At 55.7% G+C, this 23936-nt stretch overlaps 7 protein-coding genes across 7 annotated transcripts; 5 read left to right on the top strand and 2 right to left on the bottom strand.

Moving 5' to 3' along the window:
* Nucleotides 1-1196: 1196 nt before the first annotated feature.
* K452DRAFT_315179 (uncharacterized protein) lies at nt 1197-8953 on the bottom strand. Its single transcript, XM_033543841.1, has 3 exons — nt 8740-8953; nt 2349-8675; nt 1197-2287 (listed from the first exon to the last, which is right to left on the bottom strand). Exons 2-3 carry the CDS (start codon nt 8632-8634, stop codon nt 1689-1691), a joined length of 6885 nt encoding a protein of 2294 aa, XP_033401590.1. The 5' UTR covers nt 8635-8675; nt 8740-8953; the 3' UTR covers nt 1197-1688.
* K452DRAFT_242268 (uncharacterized protein) lies at nt 8747-13112 on the top strand. The gene is made up of 2 exons (XM_033537858.1): nt 8747-11009; nt 11056-13112. The coding sequence occupies exons 1-2, from the start codon at nt 9110-9112 to the stop codon at nt 13035-13037; spliced, it is 3882 nt and encodes a 1293-aa protein (XP_033401589.1). The 5' UTR covers nt 8747-9109; the 3' UTR covers nt 13038-13112.
* Nucleotides 13113-13312: 200 nt separating this feature from the next.
* K452DRAFT_102542 (uncharacterized protein) lies at nt 13313-14892 on the top strand. Its single transcript, XM_033534918.1, has one exon. The coding sequence runs from the start codon at nt 13588-13590 to the stop codon at nt 14749-14751; it is 1164 nt and encodes a 387-aa protein (XP_033401588.1). The 5' UTR covers nt 13313-13587; the 3' UTR covers nt 14752-14892.
* Nucleotides 14893-15519, top strand: K452DRAFT_102543 (uncharacterized protein). Its single transcript, XM_033534919.1, has one exon. The coding sequence runs from the start codon at nt 15033-15035 to the stop codon at nt 15483-15485; it is 453 nt and encodes a 150-aa protein (XP_033401587.1). The 5' UTR covers nt 14893-15032; the 3' UTR covers nt 15486-15519.
* A 1085-nt stretch (nt 15520-16604) lies between these two features.
* K452DRAFT_294513 (uncharacterized protein) lies at nt 16605-17764 on the bottom strand (the record flags this gene model as incomplete). The annotated part of the gene is made up of 4 exons (XM_033541709.1): nt 16605-16710; nt 16775-17059; nt 17107-17438; nt 17492-17764. The coding sequence occupies 4 exons, from the start codon at nt 17762-17764 to the stop codon at nt 16605-16607; spliced, it is 996 nt and encodes a 331-aa protein (XP_033401586.1).
* Nucleotides 17765-19318: 1554 nt separating this feature from the next.
* On the top strand, nt 19319-22007 carry K452DRAFT_283172 (uncharacterized protein). The gene is made up of 6 exons (XM_033539726.1): nt 19319-20157; nt 20206-20262; nt 20317-20485; nt 20537-20687; nt 20734-21474; nt 21522-22007. Exons 1-6 carry the CDS (start codon nt 19800-19802, stop codon nt 21780-21782), a joined length of 1737 nt encoding a protein of 578 aa, XP_033401585.1. The 5' UTR covers nt 19319-19799; the 3' UTR covers nt 21783-22007.
* On the top strand, nt 21903-23885 carry K452DRAFT_102460 (uncharacterized protein). The gene has a single exon (XM_033534917.1). The coding sequence runs from the start codon at nt 22054-22056 to the stop codon at nt 23713-23715; it is 1662 nt and encodes a 553-aa protein (XP_033401584.1). The 5' UTR covers nt 21903-22053; the 3' UTR covers nt 23716-23885.
* Nucleotides 23886-23936: the final 51 nt, after the last annotated feature.

The raw sequence follows: 23936 nt of genomic DNA, 5'->3' as shown, positions 1-23936 counted from the left end.
GATTGATTAATTGATTGATTGATTAATTGATTGATCTTTGAGGGCGTTAGCTGGGGTCGGGGTTAGGGATTGGGGGCTGGTATGCTGGGTGGCTAGGTGGCTACTTCACGCAAGTGCTTAGGTCTATATCAAAGGGCGGCATTTTTGCGTTTTTTGGTGGGTGGTTGGATTGGGGGTTGGGTGGTGTAGGGGGTAGGAGGAGGGAGGAGGGGGGGAGGTAGCTAGCTAGGTATATATATAGGTAGTTATATGCGTATACATATACATGCATATGCATATATCTGCGTTGTGGTAGGTACGGTGCGGTACATGGATGAGACGAGCAGAAGCGGGAGTGGAAGTTGGAGCGGAAGTTAGAGTGGGAGTAGTAGCGGGAGCGGGAGTAGGAGTAGTAGCGGCAGCAGAAGCGGAAATCAAAAAGAAACAGAAAACACGAGAGGCTCGGGACGGCGTCGTGCGCAAATACATACACAACCCATCTACATAAAACCTAGGTATTATTTACGCGCTCCTCCTTCTCCTCTTTGTCTTCTCCCCCCTTCTCCTTCTCCATAACTTCCTCACCCCTTCCCTTCCAGCCTTGACTTTCCTCGCCACTATCGAATAATCACGCTCCTCGCGCACCGAGAGTAACGTATTTATTAAGGCATAGCATCTCGCTTCCTACCTACCCACCCATCAAAGCTGCTGCCACTGCCCCTTCCGTGCGTAAGCGCTGCCTGCCTGCGCGGCGCGGTAGGCTGTGCTAGTGGCGTTCGGAGGCATGCGCCGAGGTGTACGTGGTGCTAGATAGATAGGGTAGTATAGTGGGACATAACCTCCCAATCCAATCCAATCCAATCCAGTCGAATACAACCTTCTACACTTTAGCTATATAGTCGATGTACTAAAATATCGATAGCCTATCCTATCTAAACACCCAGCTAGATAATCTCGTATATGTAAAAAGGCCACGCCTACCTAAGGCTAGTATGGTCTATAGTGTAGTATAGTATAGTATACTACTATAAATGGAAATACACGTAGAAATAGAAATGAAACGGGAAAAACGGTAGAAGTTGTGTTTTAACGTTAGCGGCCTGCATGCTTGACTGTATAGATAGATTGATGGAATAAAGGGATTTAAGAAAGGGTTTATATATACGCCGTTTTAAGAGGCTTATAGTATAGGGACTAGGTAAGGGATTAAGAGAGTGAGCGAGAGTTCTTACGGCAGCTAGACTGTAGGTATCTACAACTCGGTAGGTAGGTATTCCATCCATGTAGTCTGGCAGCAGCAGCAGCGCGCGCCACTGGTTGCCTACTCAGTCGGTTTACTTTACTGCGAGAACGATTGCGTGAGAGAGAGAGAGAAAGAGAGAGTTGTACGTAAGTATGTGCCAAGGACGAGGAAGACGGTTGGAGCAGAAGACTATACGCACGCACCTCCCACACCAACCCACACACACAGACCCACCCACCCATCCATTCACAACACACGAACAAACACACCAACATCTCCAGCAAAGAAAACACGCATGCCATTATAACCACGTCCACAGGTCCTGATATCGTACAAACCACGCACCCACGCAACCACTACCCCACGCACCCCCAGACTCCCACCCACTGTACAAAACAAAAAAACGACAAACCAAACGCGCTCTTCCTACCTCCATGCATCCCACCCACTACTACCACCACTATTCCTACTTCGCCATAACATCGACGTACCGTCCCCCCCTCTTCCCCTTCTTCGCCGCCCCCTTCCTCGGCGCCGGCACCCCCAACAAATCATCAATACTGCTGGCATTACTCATGCTCGTGGCCGGACGACTCGGCGGCCCCGACGGCGGCGGCGGTCCCCCCAGCGCAGGCGAGTCTCCTGCCGCACCGGGCGGCGCGCCCGCCGGCGTCGCCGACCGCGTCCCCGGCGCCGACGCCGCCATCGCCATCGGCGGCGGCATGCTGGTGCTGCGCATCTGGGCGTTGAGCGCGCCGGGCGGCACGAGGCCCTTTGGCGGGCCGCCGGCCGCGGCGCCCGCCAGGTTGCTGGTCGACGCGACGCCGCGGAGGCCGGGGGGCGGGCCGCCCTTGGGCGGGGGTGGCGTCGCTGACGGCGTCGAAGTTTGCTCGGCGCCGGCTTTCTTGTTGACCCATTTCTTGAGGTCGGGGTCGTAGTAGAAGGAGTTTTCCTCGCCGAGCTTGGCCCGGATGGGCTTGGGCGAGTCTGTGTCGGCGGATTTCTTGAACCAGCCGCCCAGCCAGCTGCCGCCGCCCTTCTTGGGTGGGTTCTTTTCCTTGGCGGCTGAGGTTGAGGTTAGCATTTGCCCATACATACATTAAGTCCCCGTCGACAGGCAACTTACCATCCGCTTCTGCGGCCTTGCGGAACGCCTCATCAGCGATGCGGTCCGCTTCAGCCTTCTGCTGCGCCTTCAGCGTGGCGGCGCGACGCTCCAATTCATCATCATCATCGTCATCCATCATCGATTTCTTTGGCTTCGTTTCGGCCTCCTTCTCTTCTTCGGGTTCGGGTTCATAAGGCTGGTACGAGGGCGGCTCATAGGAACTTGTTGGTGGTTCGTAAGAGCTCGTAGGCGGTTCGTAAGAGCTCGCTGGGGGGTCGTAAGGACTCGTTTGAGGTTCGTAAGGGCTCTTTTGGGGCCCGTTCGAGCCGAGAGGCGGTCCAAAATTGTTCGTCTGGGGTGCGTTATCCCCGGCCGCTTCATTATGCATGGTGGCGGCAAGAGGTTGGTAGCTGCCCATGGCCGTTGTCGGGCTGTAAGGGCTTCCCAACGGGTTCATCGAGTTGGGAGGGGAAGTTGTAGAGCTCAACCCGCTAGGCGCATAAACGCTGGCAGGTTTGGGCGCGTACTGAGAAGACGGGTTGTACGACGATGGTGGCGTCTCTTGATGGGCAAACATCGGATCCGTGACCATATCAGGACGTTCCATCGTCTCCATCGAAGACCTGCTCGGCGCATACGGCGATGAGTTTTGCGGAGCATAACGACTGGCCTTCTCCATCGAGGAACGGGGAGCATAAGCACTTGGCGCAGCGGGAGCATATCTTGAGCCGGCAACAGCTGAAGAGTTGATGCCGCTCATGGCCGCGCCGAAAGACCCGGACAGGTCTGCAACGGATGGCGAGCGGCTGACTGTAGGCGTTTCACCTGACATCTTAGCGAAGGGGCTGCGTTGGTCAGCCGCAGCGCCTCCAGTCGAAGCGCCATCGCTATCGTCTTCTCCAGCGACAAACTTGTTGAAGCTCGACCAGACACTGCTAGACACCTTACCCATGGTGGGCTTTGATATCCAAGAAGACGAACCATCCTTGGGCGATTGTGACAGTCGCTTAATGAGATCATCCAGCTCCGACACCAAAGTCGAGTGATAGTAGGGCGACACCTTGGTCGTGGACTTCATGGCAGCAGCGATAGAATCGCAGTAAGCCTGTGCCTCTGTCCTGTAGCCATACTCGGCCAAAGTGAAAGCGCGCGCGAGCTTGTACGCTTGCAGATGCGGGATGGCCGGAGGAGCCATGCTAGATGACAACGTAACGGCATACTCAAAGATCTCGGTGAGGAGAATAGGCTCCATTTCCTTGCCCACATCGAAGCGATCAGCGCCTATCAGAACCAGGTGGGCCGCGGGATCTTCAGCACCACCTAGGATCACCGCTGTCCTGGCGAATAGGAAGCAGATGTGCGCAGCTTCGACTCTGCCGTAGCCCGCCAAGAGCTTGCCCAGTGCCACAAGAGCCTGGTTATCACCCTCGCTTCTGTTGCTAGTCACAAGAAGAAGGGTCTCGCGCCAACGATCAAGCCCTTCGAGCACGTTCGTATTGGCACCGGACCTGTCAGTCTTGCTGACCATCTGGAATCCGGCTCTTGCAGAGGCGGGAACGAGTTCATCAATGCTGTCTTCCCAGTTTCCGGCAAAGACCTCGTACAGTGCAGCGAGAGACTGGTTGTTGCCGGACACTTTCCTGACGTCTTGACGCACAAACTCTTGGACAACTTGCTTCCACAAATCTTTGCTCAAGGTGGAAGCAATGAGCATTGCGTGACCCCATAGACGCTTATCAACAGCATCCCAGACGGCCTTTTCCCTATCACCTTTTAGTAGGTGGGCACGAAGTTGGTCAACGGCCTGGGGGTCAATCGGCTCGGCTGTTACAGCGGATCCAGTCGACGTAGTCTGACCCATGAGGTCGGCCGAGGTAAGCACTGGACCACCCTCGCTGCTTTCTGAGCCTTCGGGTGCCAGAACCTTTTTAACAGCCTGGTTGACTGCGTCAGAGCCTTCGAGATGGCCGTCATGCTCAACAAAGATCTCCAGTATCTTCCAAAGCAAGATCTTCTCTTCAAACCTTGTCCTTGCCTCCGCGAGCAGTTCCCCGTTGAAAATTTTCTCGCGGTAGTCTTTATCCATCGACTCTATGTTAGACTTGAGCCAGCCGAGAACATCTTTCTTCTTGCCCTTGGTCTTGAGCGGACCGGGGAATTTTGCGACCGAGTCTGATAGAGGGCATAGCGTCTTGGCACTTTGAAGCTTGACCTCACCTGGAGTACACTTGATCATAGCACCAACAGCGCCAGTGCCATATCGAGGGATGTGCTTGGGGAATGTGGTCAGGACGGAACCGCCAAGCCCCCACTTGAAAATCGGTGAACCCTTCCATCGCTCGAGAGGATCCATTGCGAGTTCGTCAGTAGGCTTGATGTAATTAAGGTTCACAGAAAACGTGCGTTTACGGCCTGCAGAGGCAGGCACACTGGGGGTATATTGCGCTTGGGGTCCTCCCACAGGAGAGGCTAAACCAGTGACGGAAGCAGGCCGTTCAATGGGCGCCATCGCCAACTTAGGTCCTTTCATGGTGGCTCCGGGAGACTGTGACTGCGAGCGGCGCACCGGCGGCATCTCAGAATCTTGGCCAGGCGAAGAGACAAAGTTACGGTGGTACTGCGGCGGATTGGACTGAGGAGTGTAACTGGACTGCGGTGCGTAGGCGGACTGCGGAGTGTAGTTGGCAGTGGAACGTCTCTTCGGCGATCCTACAACAGAAGCAGGCACACTCCTCGGCGGTGGTGGCGGTGTCGCAGGTTTTTGCGCGGTATGCAGGAGAGTCTCCTGCACCGGCTCGAGACTTGCCCTCCGATAGCTGTCTTCTACAGAAGCTATGCTCTGTTGCAACGATGTCGAAGAAGACGGCCTTGGTGGTGGCACGTGCTCTTGGTGGTGTGGTGTGCTGTGGAATGCCAGAGGGCTCGAAGTCCTTGGAGCGAAAGGCATGGTCGCGGGCTTAGGAAGAGGCACGGTTGGTTCGGCAGAGTATCGATTCTGCGGGTTAAGAGGAGCAGACGGAGGAGCGGGAGAATACTTCGATCCTGTGCTTGGCGCGGAAGGAGGAGCAGGCGAATAACGCGAAGCGACAGCGGGGGCCGCGGGCGGAGCAGGAGAATACCTGGCTGCTGTGGCAGGCACTGCTGGAGGTACTGGTGCAAGTGTCGATGTGGCAGACGTCGTTGCAGCCGCTGGGAAAGGATCCAAACGCTCAGGCTGTTGCAATTGAGGAGCGGCAGGAGGTGCGTATGCTGTCGTGGATCTCGGCATCGGAGGAGGTACCGGCTGAGCAGCCGCAGGGGCATAGGATGAAACAGATCTTTGCACCTGAGGAACAGTCGGAGGAGCATACGTCGTCGATGCAGGCCTCTGCACTGGAGGAACAACAGGGGCGGCATATGTCGTCGAAGCAGGCCTCTGAACCGGAGGAGGGACCGGAGGAGCATAAACAGTTGAGGCTGGCCTCTGCACTGGAGCAGCGACCGGCGGCGGGGGCGCGTAAGTCTGGGAGCTCTGCCTGACAGGCGGAGGAGGCTGGAATTGGGCCGGTGGAGGGCCCGGAGGTGGCACGGCCTGCTGAGGGGGAGGAGTAGGTGCAATGACTTGCGGAGTATATCTTCCAGACGGCCGTGGCTTAGGCACCACAGGTAGCTCCTCAAAGAAACCACTGCTGGGCTTTGAAGTCGGCGGCTTGGGCCTTTCCGGAGGGGCTGATCCACCGAACGCACCAGTAGGCGGCTGCACAGAAGGACTAGCCATCGCCGGCGACATGCTCGCAGCAGACGGAGGCGGCATTGCGGGACTGGCAGGGTTGGAGTACATGCTGCTGATCCTTGGAGGTGGTGCTCTTTGCTGCGGTATAGGCATCGTCTGGGAATGCACTGGAGCTCGCCTCTTGGGCTTCACAATGTCTTCTGGCAGGTCGTAGGGCGAAGAGTAACCGCCTTTCGATTTGGCCGCAAAACTCTGGGCGGAGGTTGGCGCCGGTCTAGTTGGTTGTTGTTGGAAGGGGGCGGAAGCGGCATATGGTGAAGCAGAGGCATATGCGCCGTAAGGCGAAACTTGTGCCGGCATACTTGGTTGGGACAGATTCACCTTCTGGAGGCCCTGTGGAGCATATGGGTTTGTGACAGTTGGGGCCGGTGCTGGCTGAGCAGGGGCAGCAGGCGCATATTTACTTGCACTAGTCGAAACCGTGCCGGGTGCAGCAGCGTCAGGGGTTTGAGTACCGTTTTGATCCGGTTGAGGCACAGTGTCATCGAGGAACCCTTCATCGTCTTCGTCCAGGAAGAATGCTGAGGGGTCGACCGACCCGGATTCCGCTGGAGTGTCGTCCAGCAAATCATCGTCGGCCAACGCTTCAGCCCACATGGCGCTTAAGTCTGGCTCCTTGTTCTCTGTGGGTTTTTCTTCGGCACCAGAAAGTCCTAATCCTTGCGCCTCGGATGTGTTGGCACCAAAACCGAAATCCGCATCATCAGCAGTACCCCAATCCAGATCTGGAGCGCCAGATGGCTCAGCGGTAGCAGCATTTTGAACTGCAGGCACTTCATGTGCAAAGCTAGGAGCTTCTGTCTGTGGTGCCTCCGCCGTTGAGGGCACTTCCGCACTGGTGGCTTGTTCAGGCTGGGCAATGGCGCCAAAATCTATATCGGCATCACCGGCATTACCCCAATCCAAATCCGGACCGTCAGATGACTCAAACATGGCCGTATTCTGGACTTCAGGCTCTTTAGGCGCAAAGCTAGAGGTTTCCGTTTGAGAAACTTCAGTTTGAGGAACTCCAGCCTGAGGGGCCTCCGTCGGTACCTCTGCCGTAGAAGGCGCCTCGGCACTGGTTTCTTGGGTGGGCTGAGTGATGGCATCAAAATCGATATCTTCATCAACCTTGCCCCAATCCAAATTCCCAGTGCCATGTTCCTCGGTCGTAGCGATGCCATGATCAGTAGGCTCCTGGTGTGTTGGAGCATGATCCTCTGCATACGCTGTTTCGCTTGTTGGTTCTAAACTGACATTAAAAGGACCATCTGGTGCTGTGCCACACTCCAATTCGACCTGGTTCCAGTCGCGTTCCACAGCACCAGATTCAGGAGCTATATCCGCCGGCGCCATCTCGGGTTCCTGATGCGACATCGGTTCCGGTTGCACCTGTTCCACTCCAGCTTCTTGTGTTCCCAGAACGAAGTCCTCGGCATCAGCGGCGCCCCAATCAAGGTCGGGTGCTGATTGCTCAACCGCAGTTGCAGCCTCGTTCTCGGCTTCCTGGTGAACGACCGAATCTTCGGGCTGCACCTCTGGGAAAGTCTCCGCTTTCGCTTCCTCTACCGGCATTGTATGAGTTCCAAGGTCGAACGTGTCTGTCGCACCCCATTCGACGTTCGGCGAACCGGTGTCTTCAGCCAATGGCGCATCCGCTTTCTCCTGGGCTGCTTGCTCGAGGGCCGTAGTTTCGCCTTGGTGTTCGTAATGTTCGTAATTTGCATGCTCATCGGACGCTTCCGCTGCGGGATTGGTTGCATGCAACGCCTCGGTATCAATGGTCTCAATGTCAGGCTGTTCGTGAGCAGGCGTCGGGGCCGCCTCGTCAAGCGGTGTGGGCGCAGGGCCCTCCGCACGACCCGGCTCTGGCTGTTCAATCGGCACAGAGACTGCGTCATCAATGCGGGCGGACTCCGAGTCCTCGGTTGGATGGGAAACTTGTTCCTCGACGGGGTCTTGGGTCGAATCGTGGGCAGGCGCGGGAAACTGTTCATCTACAGGGACTGGGTCTTGCGCAGAGACTGGGAGTGGTTCTGCGTTGGGTGGCAAATCCGGCTTCTGCGCAGACTTCAGTACCTGGTCATCCACAGACGGTGCTGCTGCTGCCCCCTCGGTCGCCTGTGACGGTTCTGAAGGATGAGCTGGAGCCTCTACAGCCGGAGCCTCTTCAGGCGCGGTAGTTGTTTCCCTCGCATAGTCGTGCGCAGGTTGTGCTTCCGAGTCGTAGCGACGGCTGAAGAAATCATCGTCGCTATTGTCCAGCGCGGCGGCCAGCTCCAAGGTGTTGGTGCGGCTGTGGCCATTGACGGGGTGGGCGTCCCACGAGGTGCGCGGGGCGGTTTCTAGCGTCTCGGGAGACTGGTAGCTCATGGGCGGGCTCGTCGCATGGGAGACGTTGGCCTGGGCGGTTTCAACGGATTCGGCCACGAGGTCTTGCGGCTGGGGGTGGTGTGTGGGGGCGGCGCCCTCGGGCTGGGGAGTCGAGAGTGGAATCGTGTCATCGGCGGCGTTCGTAGGCGTGCGCGGGGGATCGTGAGGGTTCTCCATTACGGCAATTATTCTATGAGGACAGGAAGGTAGATGAAATACTGCGCATGATCAGTCGTCGGGACCGAGCGCGAGGAGCGGCAGCGGCGTAGCGAGCCTGCGAACCTATACAAACAGAACGGAAAGGCTACGATGCAAAGGCAGAGAAGCCCTGGGTCGAGGTATGGCGGGGTTCAGCAGAACATGCTTGCTGACTGTGGATTGGATAGTTGGAGAGGACAGCTTGCCAACGATTGTTTAAGCTCAAAAGTTAGTTAGGTTCCTGCGAAGGCCGCGTTTCCGTTCGGACCATCACCCCGACGTCTCAGCGACTCCCCACGGCCTCCGCCAACGCAGCGCACCTCACCAGCACGCAAGGCTCCCAGCGAGCCCGCAAGCAAAAGCCCCCGGGCACCCCCAACGCTCGTGCTTTGATCGCCACGCCCGTATCCGCATCCCGCAACCCCAGACGACCCGCCGACACCTCCGATGCGGCATGTCCCTCTCACATCAATACCACCAGCCCAACGCGCCAGACTCGCCCGTTGATGACAGCGACTCGGACCTCGAGCTGCTCGACCCCATCCAGACGCCCGACCATGACACCGACCCGCCTGCGCCCTCGTCGCGGCCCCAGTACCAGCTGGGCGCCCGAATTCCTCTCCGCAACCTGCGCGTCGGCAGGCTTCGCGGCAACAGAGACCAGGACCCAGACGCCGAGAGCCTGCGCGGCCTCATCGACGACGATGACGCTCCCAAGCACCATTCTGCTCATAACAGCATAGGCACCATCGGCGACGACGATGCCCCTTTGCTGCCTACGACGCGCGTAAGAGACGCGGCGCCGAAACAAGGCAGAATCCAACGGCTAGCCTCGCGCATGCGGCTACCCAGCTTCAAGTCTTCCAAGAGCTCGCTCGCACCGCCTGAGCATACCGAAGACCAGGCCGAGGAAGAGCATGACCCCTCTTCCAACCGTACCGTCGCCGTCGGCCAGGCCCAATCCACCCGCTTCCCTCCGAACGCTGTTTCCAACGCCAAATATACCCCATGGAGCTTCCTCCCACGCACCCTGTACAACGAATTTTCTTTCTTCTTCAACATGTATTTCTTGCTCGTTGCGCTTTCACAGGTTATTCCGCCGTTGCGCATCGGCTACCTCTCCACGTATGTTGCGCCGCTGGCGTTTGTCTTGTGCATCACCCTCGGAAAAGAAGCGATAGATGATATACACCGGCGACGTCGAGACGCCGAAGCCAACTCGGAGAACTACACGGTCTTGAGATTCGATGACCCAACAGTCACAGGCACCACAACGGGAAAGAGTTTTGGATCACGGCGCAAAGGGAAGGACAAGCGCAAGAGCACTCGAACTTCTGAGGTTGGGCGCGAGGAAGAAAACTTGGTTGGCGAGAGACCGACGGCGTCGGTTACAGAGGCCAATAAGCCTTCAAAAGATCTCAAGGTGGGCGATATCGTCAAGCTTGGAAAAGACCAACGTGTGCCAGCGGATATGGTGGTCCTCAAATCATATCTGAGTGAGAATGCGATACAAGAGCCCCAGGAACCGTCACCTCCAATAAAGCCGGAACCGAACCTTATTGATACGGATACAAGTGGTTCAGAGGTCCAGGAAAGTGTGCAGAAGGAGAATGAAGCGGCGATGAAGGAGAACACAGCATCCAGCAGTGATTCATCGGGGGAAGCCTTCATCCGGACGGACCAGCTTGATGGTGAAACCGACTGGAAGTTACGTCTCGCTTCGTCCCTCACTCAGGCTCTAGACGTCGGTGAATTCACGCGCTTGCGGATCGTGGCCGGCAAACCTGACAAGAAGGTCAATGACTTTGTGGGAACAGTGGAACTTCTGCCGAAACCAAAGAGTGGTTATGATCCTCACGAGGGCGATGCTTCTGAAACGCCACAATCTGCTCCTCTGACTATTGATAATACCGCCTGGGCGAACACAGTTTTGGCTTCTACATCTACGGTTCTCGCTGTGGTTGTTTATACTGGAGTCGAGACCCGTCAAGCCTTGTCTACATCTCCCTCGAGGTCAAAGACCGGTCTCTTGGAAGTTGAGATCAATTCGCTGACCAAAATTCTTTGTTTCCTCACGCTTGCTCTGTCATTCATTCTTGTCGCTCTTCAAGGCTTCAAGGCTGAAGGTGGCAGGGAATGGTATGTTTCTGTCATGCGGTTCCTTATTCTCTTTTCGACCATCGTCCCTATCAGTCTCCGTGTCAACCTGGACATGGGCAAATCCGTCTATGCTCGTTTTATCGAGAAGGATCAGGGTATTCCGGGTACTATTGTACGAACCAGTACAATTCCAGAGGATCTTGGGCGGGTTGAATATCTCCTCAGTGACAAGACGGGAACGCTCACCCAAAACGGTAAGTTGACCCGCTGGCTATGATTTGTCCCTGCTAATTCAAACAGAAATGGAAATGAAGAAGATACACGTTGGTACCGTCTCATACGCGAATGAAGCAATGGACGAAGTCAATGCCTACGTTCAACAAGCATTTCCAATGTCCGCAGACGGATCGGAGTCTTCGACGCTTATTACCCCATCTTCGGCATACACAGCGCCTGCGACTTCCGCCACGAGAACTCGACGAGAAATTGGGTCACGTGTGCGTGACGTTGTCTTGGCTCTAGCTCTTTGCCACAACGTTACGCCTACCACGGAGGAAGTGAACGGAGAACTTATCACGACCTACCAGGCGTCGTCCCCTGATGAGATTGCCATTGTGAGATGGACTGAAAACGTCGGCCTTCGGCTTCTCCAGCGGGATCGTCACAGCATCACCCTTCAATCCGTGGAAACAGGCCGGACGGTTGTCAAAGTACAGATTCTCAATGTATTTCCTTTTACGTCGGAAGGTAAACGCATGGGTATCGTTGTCAAGTTCTTCCAAGGATCGGAAAATAGCCCCAGCGACAACGGTGAAATTTGGTTCTATCAGAAGGGTGCCGATACCGTTATGGCCTCCATCGTCGCTGCGAATGACTGGCTTGATGAAGAAACGGCAAATATGGCAAGAGAAGGCCTTCGCACACTGGTCGTCGGACGCAAGAAGCTGTCGCCTCAACAGTACGACGACTTCACCAACCAGTTTTCTCAAGCCTCTTTGTCCTTGCATGGACGCGACGCCGCGATGGCGAACGTGGTCAAGGACTTTCTTGAGAACGACCTGGAGCTGCTGGGTGTCACTGGTGTCGAAGACAAGCTGCAGCGCGATGTCAAACCTTCACTCGAGTTGCTCCGCAATGCTGGCATCAAGATCTGGATGTTGACGGGTGACAAAGTCGAAACTGCGCGTTGTGTGGCTGTCAGCTCGAAGCTGGTCGCCCGTGGCCAGTATATCCACACAGTCGCCAACATGAAGCGCAAAGACCTCGCCAACGACACTCTGGATCTTTTGCGTGGAAAACCAGACTCTTGCCTTTTGATAGATGGCGAATCGCTCTCTCTTATGCTCACGCACTTCCGCGAGGATTTCATCTCCATTGCCGTCCGTCTTCCAACGGTCGTCGCCTGCCGTTGCTCGCCGACACAAAAGGCCGACGTTGCTAAGCTCATCCGCGCTTACACCAAGAAGCGTATCTGCTGCATCGGTGACGGTGGTAACGATGTTTCCATGATCCAGGCAGCTGATGTCGGTGTCGGTATCGTCGGCAAAGAGGGAAAACAAGCGTCTCTGGCTGCGGATTTCTCCATCGAACAGTTCTGCTACCTCACCAAGCTGCTCGTGTGGCACGGCCGAAACAGCTACAAGCGCTCGGCCAAGCTCGCGCAGTTTGTCATCCACAGAGGTCTGATCATCTCCGTCTGCCAAACCATTTACAGCATCGCGTCCAAGTTCGAGCCGATCGCACTCTACCGCGACTGGCTGCTCGTTGGCTACGCGACGCTGTACACGATGGCGCCCGTCTTCTCGCTGGTGCTTGACCGCGACGTCGACGAGTCACTGGCGAATCTATACCCGGAGCTGTACAAAGAGCTCACGACAGGCCGCAGCCTGAGCTATAAGACGTTCTTCATCTGGGTGGCCGTGTCCATCTACCAAGGCAGCATGATCCAAGGGCTCTCGCAGATTTTGGTAGGAGTGACCGACTTCCACAAGATGGTCGCCGTGTCGTTCACGGTGCTGGTGATGAACGAGCTAGCCATGGTGGCCGCAGAGGTCACGACGTGGCACCCGGTTATGATCTTCAGCATCCTGGGCACGGCCAGCATCTTCTTCGGCAGCATCCCGTTCTTGGGCGACTACTTTGACCTGCATTACATGATTACGGTCGACTTTGCGTGGCGCATTATTGTGATTGCGGCGATTGCGCTGGTGCCGCCTTATGCGGGCAAGATCATTGGACGTACGATTAGACCGCCAAGCTATCGCAAGGTGCAGGCTGTTTAGAGGGCGTTGGTGCGCGTATGTATATGTAGGTAGCTGGCCTCTTTGGGGCGTCGCAACTATTTTTTGTCTTATTTCTACTAGATTTTGCGATTTTGGCGGTGATACCTTGCTGCCTGCTGATGTCGGTGTTCTTTTCTCTTTTCCATGGGCCAGATCCGCTCGTGCCAAGGTCTTCCAACGGCTCGGACTTGGAATGGGGAGATCTTGCGCTCTGTTCTTGTTCTTTTTCATGGTAAACGCTCCTCGCTACCACATTATGGATTTGTCCACGGGTAAGGGTTTGGGGTATTTTAAATACCTGGGTGGTTGCTCTCGTGGCCTTAGTTCTTCAGTCTTCACTTACAGGTCGCCATCTCTGGATCTCTCGAGTATCTCCGCCACTTCACGCTTCTCGGTATACCTCGAGAATCTCACTCACATCGAGCATCTCCTCTGGCTTCGAGCACTTCTGGTCGGCCTCAGCATCTCGACACACCACAGTGTCCAACGTCCAACACCAGGAAAAGCCGCTTCCACCGCTCTTCCCAACTCTCGACCTTAATTCACGACAATGTGGCAGCCATTCACCAGCTCGCTCAAGCGCATCGGGCGCAGCAACCAGCAGTCCAACGAATCCGACACGCTCCCCACCACAAACACGACCAAAACCGCCACCACGCCAACCACACCCCCCACCCCCACGAACCCGACAGCGCTCTTCCGCCAGCACGTCCGCTCCCCACCATACACGCCCGCCGTCCCCGGCGCCATAGAACTAACGCCCTACCCACCACACGGCATCCCCACGCCCAACTCATTCCCCTCCTCGCCTGTACTCAACCCCAACCCCAACTCCACCACAACCACAACCACCACCCCCTTCACCCCCGACCCAACCTACACGCCCTACCCCGCGACCGCCACCGCCGCCGCCGAAAACAGCCTCGCCGCCCTCCTCGCCCGCCACGCCCTGCTCGTCTCGTACCCAACCTTCCAGGCACTGCTGCGCCTGCCAGACGACGCGGCGCGCGAGCTGCGCGTCCGGAAGTTGAAGGTCGAGAGCGAGAGGGCGAGCGAGAGTGAGCGGCCTAGCGGGAGTGAGCGGCTTCCCGTACGCTCGCTCTTGGCTGCGGACAGAGTCACTATCCCGCGCCACGAGCAAGCCAACAGCAATAGCAACGGCTACGACTACGGATACGGCTACGGCTACGGCTACAGCAGCCCCACGCCCACGCGCTACGGCTACGGCGTCCACGTCGTCGAGGGTGGCGAAGGCGATGTCGGCGATGCGCGCCTCGAGCGCCAGGACCAGGGGTGGCTGGACTGGACGAGGCGGGTGCGTGGCGCGCCTGCCGTCCCTAAAACTCCTACTCCCTCCCCTACTGTCCCCGCAGCTCCCGCTGCCGCTGCAACAGTAACGACAGGCGCGCCTTGCGCGTGGCGCTCGCGCCGCTCACAGCGCCTTAACCACCTGCGGGGGCTGGACCTGGAGAACGGCACCATCAACAACACCGCCAGCAGCAGCGCGCTCCTAACAGAAACGCACGCGCCCCTCTCCCCCCTAGGCTGCCAAAGACAGCGCTACAAGGCCGGCTGCCGCCGCTTCTGCACCGCCGCGCTCGTCGTCGCCGTTATTGTGCTCGTCGTGGGCGGCGGCACGGCGTTTGCGGCGTGGGTGAGTGGGAGTTTGGGCGAGGTGCGGGAGGGGAGTGAGCCGTTTGAGGGGGAGGGGTAGGGTGGTGGGGGGCGTTTGGGGGGGGTTTGGTATACTCGTATTGGCTTTGCAACTGTGGGAGAATGTGGACGTGCTGTAGCATAACCTTTAAGAAATTAAGAAAAGTCGTTTTTTTGGCCCTTGAGATCCATTTCCTCGGTTCATGGTCAAGGACGTTACGTATCCGGGTAGCTGTAGCGCGATCCCCCCCTCCGGACATTATTCTTGGATCAGCGGCGTAGGTAAGCAGTCGACTATCTACTTGTTCGGCAATCAACCATTCTACCAGGCGGGCAGGATCGATGAGGCGAGAGCAGTGTGTGGAGAAAGCGCCGTTGATTGAGGAGGGGGGGTGCAAGACCGCCGCCTCGCCGAGAGGGTGTACGGTATGTAGTAAGGAAGGCGACATGAGTCCTGCGAACACGTTAGAAACCAGCCATGAGTGCCGACCGCGGTGGGAGCACGTTCTCCCTCCCTACCGACGACAACGAATCCAAAACCTCAAGCACCACAACGGCTTCCAGCGAGCGCGGTGCTCAGACACGATGACGTCCGCCGCCAGCAGCCAGGACCTTCATCAAAGCGCCTTTCCCTCATATATACTCACTTGCACATGCGCACGAAGCCGGCAAACGAGGAGGGCGCGCGAGCGCGAACCTAAAAGTACAGAGTACGATTATTCGGCACCGCACCAAACGCGCATGCGGACGCGGGAGACGGTTCCAGGCACGAGTACGGATTATGTATGTATGTAGGCTATTGTATGTAGCAGCGAGACAAGGGCCTGTGACCAAGTTAGTGCGGTAACTACCTATCTTAGGTACTAGGTACATTGAGATGAAGACGGCGTCGCGACAACGAGAGCAGGCGTCACGACGCAACGCAAGGGTAGTGCAGTAGATATGTAAGCCGTACCTATGCAGATAGACGCCAAGAAGAATCGGATAGGTAGGTAGCATGGCAGGCAGGCAAGCACTTATGTTGGCGCTGATAAGCACCTAGGTACCTACCCATGCCTGCGCGGCGCGACAAGCTCCGCGCCTCGGCGCCGCCGGCCCGCCAAGCTGACGGCATCAGTACACATAGACAGGGGGGCGCCGTGCGTGCATATTGCATGCATGCAGGAGGCGATAGCTAACTAATAGCGCGCGCCCCGTTGGTGGGACTGGGGCGGCGCTGAGCTGGGGGCTGGCTGGCTGGCTGGTTGATCATGCTCACTCGCTCACCAGCGCTGTCGGACTCGGATGGCTTTTGCGAGCCGGGGCGGGTCGATCTTCCATCCATGTCGATCACACTCACCACCAGCACCGCACCGCCAAGCCCAAGCCGCCACCACTCGCCCTGAGCCAGAGCGGTTGCGTTGGCCTTGGCTTGCTTTGATTTGCCTTGCCTGGGGTCGTGTGGGGAGCACAAGCGATCGCGGTGGTGGTAGTTACAGCACAGCGTGCGGCGGCGCGTGCCCCATCCCCTCCCCTCGCCTCCTGCGCCGGCTAACTACCCGGAACGGGGAGGCGCCCTGCACCTCTTATCTGCCGCTGCGCTGTGGTTGTGGCACCCTCTTGTAGTACTAAAGGAGCGTGTTGCATGAGCCTGAACTGCGCCCTTGCCTTGCTGCTGCGCCATTCGTCTCGCGTGCTGCCTCTTGTTCCTGGAATTTCCATGTCGGGAAACTGTGGGATTGGAGGCTCTGCTTGCAGTTGACATTTCTGGGGCTCGTGCCGCTTCGGTGGCTGGTCACAGATCACTCGAAGAACAACAGCATCATAAGAAAAGTTTGGATTCTAACGCTTTTTAGGAAAAGGTTGCTGGAATAAGAAAGGAAACACCATCTCTTCCATCAAAAAATGAAGCGCCGTCATCAATCCATGTCGTCTTCAATCGTCGTCTTCAAACATCTTGGACGGGTCCAATCCGTGCAACGGCTGGCGGAGCGACTCCCATATGTTGTGCATGCGTTCCTGTTGTCCCACGGTGAACTCACTGCGACATTTGCTTCTCAAAAGTCAGCAAACAACTCAGACTCAGGTCAGGAAGCATCACTTACTCCGGAGCATAACCCATCAGGTTGTGAACAGGGTCGTTGCCTTCTTGAAAAGGGCAAGAGTCACTTTGCTCCTCGTCGCAGTCGATAAATGGCCAACGCTGCGCGGCAGTGTCGTCGATGAAGTCATTTGGTTCGTCGCATCCGCTTTGGAACGGATGAAAAAGCCCGAGCCAGTGCCCAACCTCGTGCGAAAGAGTAGCGCCTGTCCGTTGACTGAAAAGAGAACTGCGTGATCCGCTTCCTGGAAGGGTCCTATGATCGATCAAGCAACCGTCCATCCAGAATCTGATTCGTTAGTATGGCGAACGAGAGGTAGCGTCAGGATTGCCCACATTTCATATGTAGTCATCGACACATCAATCGACGACATACCGCTCACTCCAACCACATCGCGAGGAGGGTAGCACAGCCCCTCAACTTTGTATTCGAAATCCTCCAAAATGAAGACGTTGAGCGTGGTGTAGGTGCCTTTGCGCAAGTGTCTCCTCATCGGCATCTCCTGTAGATTGAAGAATGATTTCGGCATCGTAGCAGTTTCGCGGTCGACCTTCCAGACACTCCACTTGGGTTCGACGGTGTGAGTGGTGCCACTGTGCTTGAAAGAAATGCCGTGAGGCGCGAAATCTTCGTTCAGTCTGTCCAGCTGATTCATGACTGTTTGATTCTGTGGACAGTTAGTATCAAGGGTCAGAAGCAGGACGGACAAGGGAAACTCACACTGACAAAGCCTTGCGTCTTGTTTCTGCCGCCAGCAACGACATGGAACCAAGTGTCAATGATGATGGGGGTCCTTTGTACGAGGTGACCGGCGATCCTCCTTTGGCGCTCCTGCTCGGCAAGGTATCGAGTGAGGTTGAGGGTTGACGCCGAGGGGTCAGGCGAGCCGCAGATTGGGCGATTGACGTTTGGAGGCGGGCCTTCTGGGAGGAGGAAGGATTCGACGGCGGAAGCAGCACCCATGAGGAGGGCGAACAAAGACGCGAAGTGCATTGTGAAGGCGGATAGAAGCGACGGACAATGGATGCGTGATAGACAATGGAGCGGGATGTGAGGAAGTTATGGCGGCAGCGAGCAATGAAAGAGATGTTGTAGAGGAAAATGATAAGGACGGTGGTTGAACGGCTTTTGTACTGTCTGTGTCCTGAGGCGCTGCTTCCGTTGTTGCTTTCTGTTGTCTTGCACCTCCGCCGACTTCCTTCCTCGCTGTTTCCCAAACGAGCGACAACTCCTGCTCCGTCCACGCTCATCGAGCAGCTGCCCGCAGACTTTGTTGCTTCGCCTACATACGACAGACGTCACAATGCGCTTGAAGCTGTAGATCTCTTTGGGATGTATCGGCCATGATGCGGGCCTTCCAAGAGGTAGGTATGGAGGTCCAGCAGGCGGCTTCATCCTCATGTAACAGTGACACTCCTACACAGGTAAAGTGCTCCCGTTTCTTTCCTATATCCGTCCGTACCAGCATTGTTTTCAAGCCACTAGCTTAACATCGTCGCTGATGTAGGACAGGTTTCATCCACACGCGACAGTACTCCATCTGTCCGGGTTCAGCGCCGCACACCCACCGTTACAACCACTATACATAGCTCTGCAGTGGTTTGAGGCACGTGAGCTTAGCACCGTCGTTCACATAGGGCAGAATTCATCCACACGCTACAAACATTTCATCCGTCCGGCTTCAGTGCTGCCACACCTACCGTTACAACCACTATACTTCACACTCAGTAGCGGCTTCGGGCACTTAAGTTCGGCATCATCCTCCACGCAGAGCAGGCTTCATCCCCGTACAACGGCGCTTGTTTCACTCAGCTCCAGCGCTCCGTGGCGGTCAATTTGTCGGAGGCCGCCGACGCGTCGGTTCCTTGGCGGCCTCACCTCCGGAGTCAATTTTATGGCGTCGCAAGCCTCTGTGGACAGAAGTTGGCGATGTTGCTCTCTGTGGACAAAAGTTGGCGATGCTGCTCTCCGTGGACGAAAGCTTCTCAAGCGGCAAACAACCTTGGTTGACGCCCGGTGGCCCGCTTACTAACTATTCCCTTCATTTCACACCGGGTCGTGCGGGTTACGGATCCGTACAGACAATCGGATAAATATCCTTACGGCCGTCCGGATTTGGAGGTGTTTGCTCCGGAAGACTGATCGAGGCGAGGAAACGCTGGCGAGGACAAACTCGAATCGTAGGGGACGTCGACGGTCCGCTTCAAGACAGATGCCAGATGTACTCTTGCTCTTATGCGCTTTGACATGTTGAAGTGTCCCAGAGTTGTGGTTCGATTTCCGGCCGAGAGTTGACACGGTTGTGTTTAGGTGCGGCTGTCTTCGTATTCCGGGATGCGGTGAAGCGAGACGCCACTTCGCGAAAACTTTGCGGAACCACAGCAGTTCCGACGGCAACTGAAAAGAATCACGACGCCAGAAGCAATTGAGCGACAGATGTCAGCAGGTGTGAGGGCGCAACTGTGGCTGCGCGTGGCACAACTGGCCGGACCGTCTGCGCCATCTCGTTCCATCCGATCTCCGTCTCATGAGCCTCTCGCGAACATTCTTCTTATCAGGACTCCCATCCCAGCGGTCATGCCGCCACCTATCCCAAGATGGGTAGCATCTGCGATGCGGTTGTCAATTAGCCTAAGGATCAAGCTCGTATCGGGGACATCCGCTGTGGATCCCTGACTTGCAGCTACACCGCGCCGTTGTCACCTTCCCGATGGGGTATCTGATAATGCCGATCGTTGTTTGTATCACGCTGGCGAGGAAACCTCGCGTGAGAGCACAAAGGAACTAGCATTTTTTTCGCCGCCACAGCCCTATGGCCCAAACAGCATTCCACCAAATGTCTCGGCTCCGGCCTATCAGCTACCAATGATTAGCATGCTATCTACATTTACCGAGCTCGCCACGGTAGGACAGTCATTGGTCCTTGGCATTATGTGTAGTTTAAAGAAGCATTGCTCGCCACGACGCCGAGCCCGCCGTGCGCGCTTCTGCCATCTTGCTTCAGCTCACGCCAACTCATTGATTCGCCATGGCTTCCCCCGAACACGGAGTGGTCGAAGCCACTCAGCTCCACCAAGAGCTTATACTCGATGCCGAGAAGCCAGAGAAGGACATAGTTGGAGGTCAACTGCGCCCGAGCATCACATCTACACGTGATGTTACGGCTGGTGAGCTCGAGAAAACGGCTTCATCCACTGCAGATGGAGAAGAGCCTACCGAAGAGGAGAAACGCCAGCTACGACACATTGGCGAGAACTTGCCCATTTCAGCTTTCCTCGTGGCATTCGTCGAGCTGTGCGAGCGCTTCACCTACTATGGTGTCCAAGGATTGTTCCAAAACTACATTCAACGCCCGTTTAATGGCACAGAAGGACGCGGTGCTCTGGGTAGGCACTGATAGATATTCATATCGGAACGTCACTAACATTAAGCAGGTATGGGACATCAAGGCGCCACAGGTCTGAGCACATTTTTTCAGTTTTGGTGCTATGGTATGTATCCTTTTTAATCCGTACTTTTGCATGCACGAAGCTAATCATCTATAGTCACGCCAATTCTCGGTGCCATCGTGGCTGATCAATACCTCGGAAAATACCTCACCATTGTGGTCTTCTGCTGTATTTACATTGTAGGATTGCTCATCCTTTTGCTCACGAGTTTGCCCGTTGCTTTGGGTAACGGCGCAGGCCTTGGAGGTTTTATTGTCGCTATCATGTAGGCATCCGGAACACCGTCGCACCTCGATATATTTGCTAACTATAACAGCATCATTGGTATTGGAACAGGTGGAATCAAGTCCAATGTCGCCCCCTTGATTGCGGATCAATACAAGCGGCGTCAGATGGCTATATCGACTTTGCCCACGGGTGAACGTATCATCATTGACCCTAGTATTACGATTCAACGGATTTACATGGTATGTTGATTCAGCGCTAGCGACGCAAAATGCTGACCTTGATCAGATTTTCTATCTTTGCATCAACATCGGCAGTCTGGCTTTGCTGGCCACCCCATACATGGAGAGGGACGTCGGATTCTGGAGCGCATACCTTTTGGCATTGCTCGTTTTCTGTTGTGGACTGGTTGTCCTGATCTTGGGGCGCAAGAAATACGTCGTGCGGCCCCCTCAAGGATCAATCATCACGGATGCATTCAGGTGCTTGTGGATCATGATCCGCCACCGAAACATGGATGCTCCGAAGCCCTCGTTCCAGGAACGCATCGGAAACACCTCTATTCCAAAGTGGGACGACAAATTTGTGGATGAACTGAAGAGAGCGCTCGTGGCCTGCCAAGTTTTTGCCATCTATCCTATTTACTGGGTTTGCTACGGCCAATTTTCCAACAACTTCGTCACTCAGGCCGGCCAAATGCAGGGACACGGCATTCCGAACGATCTGATGCAGAACTTCGACCCTATTGCCGTCATCGTCTTCATTCCCGTCCTCGACCGCCTCGTCTACCCGTTAATGCGCAAAGCAAACATTAACTTTCCTCCGGTCAACCGCATTGTCCTCGGTTTCTGGGTCGCCGCGCTGGGCATGGCTTATGCGGCTATTTGCCAACACCTCATTTACGCCGCTGGTCCTTGCTACGAGGCGCCATTGTGTGAAGCTTCGAGAGACGCGAAGGGCATGCTCCAAGGAAATTACGTCCACGTCGCTGTCCAGACACCGGCATACATGCTTATCGGCATATCAGAGGTTAGTTTTCTCCGGTGCTTTACTATAATTCATACTAACGAGAGTAGATCTTCGCAAGTGTCACTGGCCTCGAGTACGCATACACCAAAGCACCGCCGAGCATGAAGAGTTTCGTCCAGAGCATGTTTTTGCTCACCAACGCTTTCGGATCTGCCATCAGCGAGGCCCTAGTCTCGGTGTCCATCGACCCGAAGATTTTGTGGATGTTTGTCGGTTTGTCGGTCGCTTCTTTCATTGCCGGAATTGTGATCTGGGTTATCTTCCATCACCTCAATGACGCCGAGGAGGAGATGAACAAACTTGGTTAGCGTCGGATGACGCGAGTAGGGAATTGCTGAGCGGAAATAGCTCATCACGCTTAAAGATTTATTGTATAATGAAACACGATTTGTTCATGTTCAGTTGCATCTGCTGGTCACGTTACCCGGCTTGTCTGTATTTCGGGCCGGCGATTCCCCCGTTATCTCTCCCGTCTCCAGACATTCGTAACATTCTGCGCAGCGCCAACTCAACAAACATGTCGATACTTCTCCGCTCCCATTTCTGGACCATAATCCTATTTTCTCGGGTGGTATTCGAATGATGCCGCACCAAGACGGCTCAGTGAGGCGTGGCAAGACTTTCACCGGATGCTGGACTTGTCGGGACAGAGGGGTCAAGTGCGGTCTTGAGAAACCGCGATGCCTACGTTGCAAGAATGCCAAACGGACGTGCGGGGGATACGGCATCCGTCTGATATGGGTCGATGAGCCAGGCGCCAAGGCAGCGGCCGGAACCCAACGGCGTCTGTTGAGCGAGGTCGCGCGATTGAACCCCGTGGACGAAAGCTTCCTGGATGCCTGGCTTCTAGAACTCGAATCATTCGATGGTCCCCACAGCTTACGGCTCGGACCATTTTCTGTTTTTCGACTGGAGAACGAGGCCTCGGCATCTCCACAGACGGTGCAAGGGCCGATGCAAGATGCAGACGCAGAGATAGAGTTGATCGACAGGGTCATGACAAGGAACACAACTTTGACTAGTTGCGGATCTTTTGCGAATCCTTCACACCTTACGATTCATCCAGCCCTGCGGCCCTATCTGGTTACCGCCACGGCACGCGAGCGCAGCCTGTTCCACCATTGGACATCGCGCTTGAGTAAGTCTTTGATGCCCACTGCGAGCGCGAAAAATTTCTGGCAGACCATCTTCACTCCTATGGCCCTTGGTTGTGGAGATGCATCAGAGTCAAGTCCCGGACACGCATCGCTCTTGCATAGTATATACGCTATAGCGGCTTTTCACATTGCCGAGCAGCAGCCAGCCAGGAAAGATCATGTCTTCATCGGCATTGAGCACTATCAAGCCAGCGTCCGGTATCTACGACAAAGTTTGCAGAACACCAATGAAGGTCAAGAAGTTGTGCTTGCGGCAATCATCCTCCTTGCCACTACCGACATTATTGTCGAAGATTCATCCCGATGGAGGGTGCACATCCACGGGGGCCGCGACTGGTTACGATGGCAGGGACCGTTGTGGACAAAGGGTCGCATCGCTTCCACACTCTACCAGATCTTTCATTCCACGGAGGTCATTGGATTCTCACACGACATGAAGCCCAACAATACTGTCAAGGAACAGTTGCTGGAAAGCCAAGCCACTGATTTAGCAGGCTTCCAGAGCGAAGATTACTGCCTCGACACGTACCTCGGCTTCCCGAAGCCGCTGTTCCAGGCTTTCAAAAGAATGTACGAGCTTCGACAGATGAGACGCCCGATCTACCCTTTCGACATGGTCGAGATCGAATGTCTTCTTGAATTCGGAAAGCCGACCGAGACTCCGAGCAACAACATTTCTTCTGCCACAGAAGACCCGATCAAAGACTACGCCTGGACCGCCTACTACGCGAGCCGCATCGCCTTCGAGCGCGAATTCCGCCACGCCTCTCCCCCAGAAGTCCACCACCACGTCCGCAACTGCACGCACCATCTCGAGGCCATCTACGCCATCGAGTGCACGCGAAACGTCTGCGGCAGCATCTACTGCCTGTTCATTGTCGCCTGCGAGGCCGAAGACCGGGCGCTTCGCGCGCGCCTCTTGCGGCTGTTCGATAAGGGCGAGATGTATGGCTTTCATAGCGTCAAGTCGGCAAGAGAGGTGGTCAAGGAGGTCTGGCGCCATAGGGATTGCACGGGGTCGTATGAGCCGAGGCAGAGGCAGGAGATTATGATGGCTATGGGGCTGGATTTGTTGATGGCTTGATTTGTTTCGAAGCGTTTGAGGGAAATTTAGAACGAGGCCTGAGATTAGACAGGGGATTTCCCTTGATGTAGACGTGGCCGTTAGTATGTTATTTTAAGGCATGCGTTCCTTACTGCAGTTCACTGCTACAAGTTTTGCTTTCTTGAAACAATAATTCAGCACTGTCGATATTGTTCCAGGCCTGTTATACTCTTATTGCTCATATTGCCAACGTGAAACAT

The sequence above is a fragment of the Aplosporella prunicola genome, assembly GCF_010093885.1.
Source record: "Aplosporella prunicola CBS 121167 unplaced genomic scaffold K452scaffold_3, whole genome shotgun sequence".
Classification (NCBI taxonomy): Eukaryota; Fungi; Ascomycota; class Dothideomycetes; order Botryosphaeriales; family Aplosporellaceae; genus Aplosporella; species Aplosporella prunicola.
The sequence above is the reverse complement of the archived record's forward strand: the minus strand, read 5'-3'. Positions and strand labels throughout refer to the sequence as shown.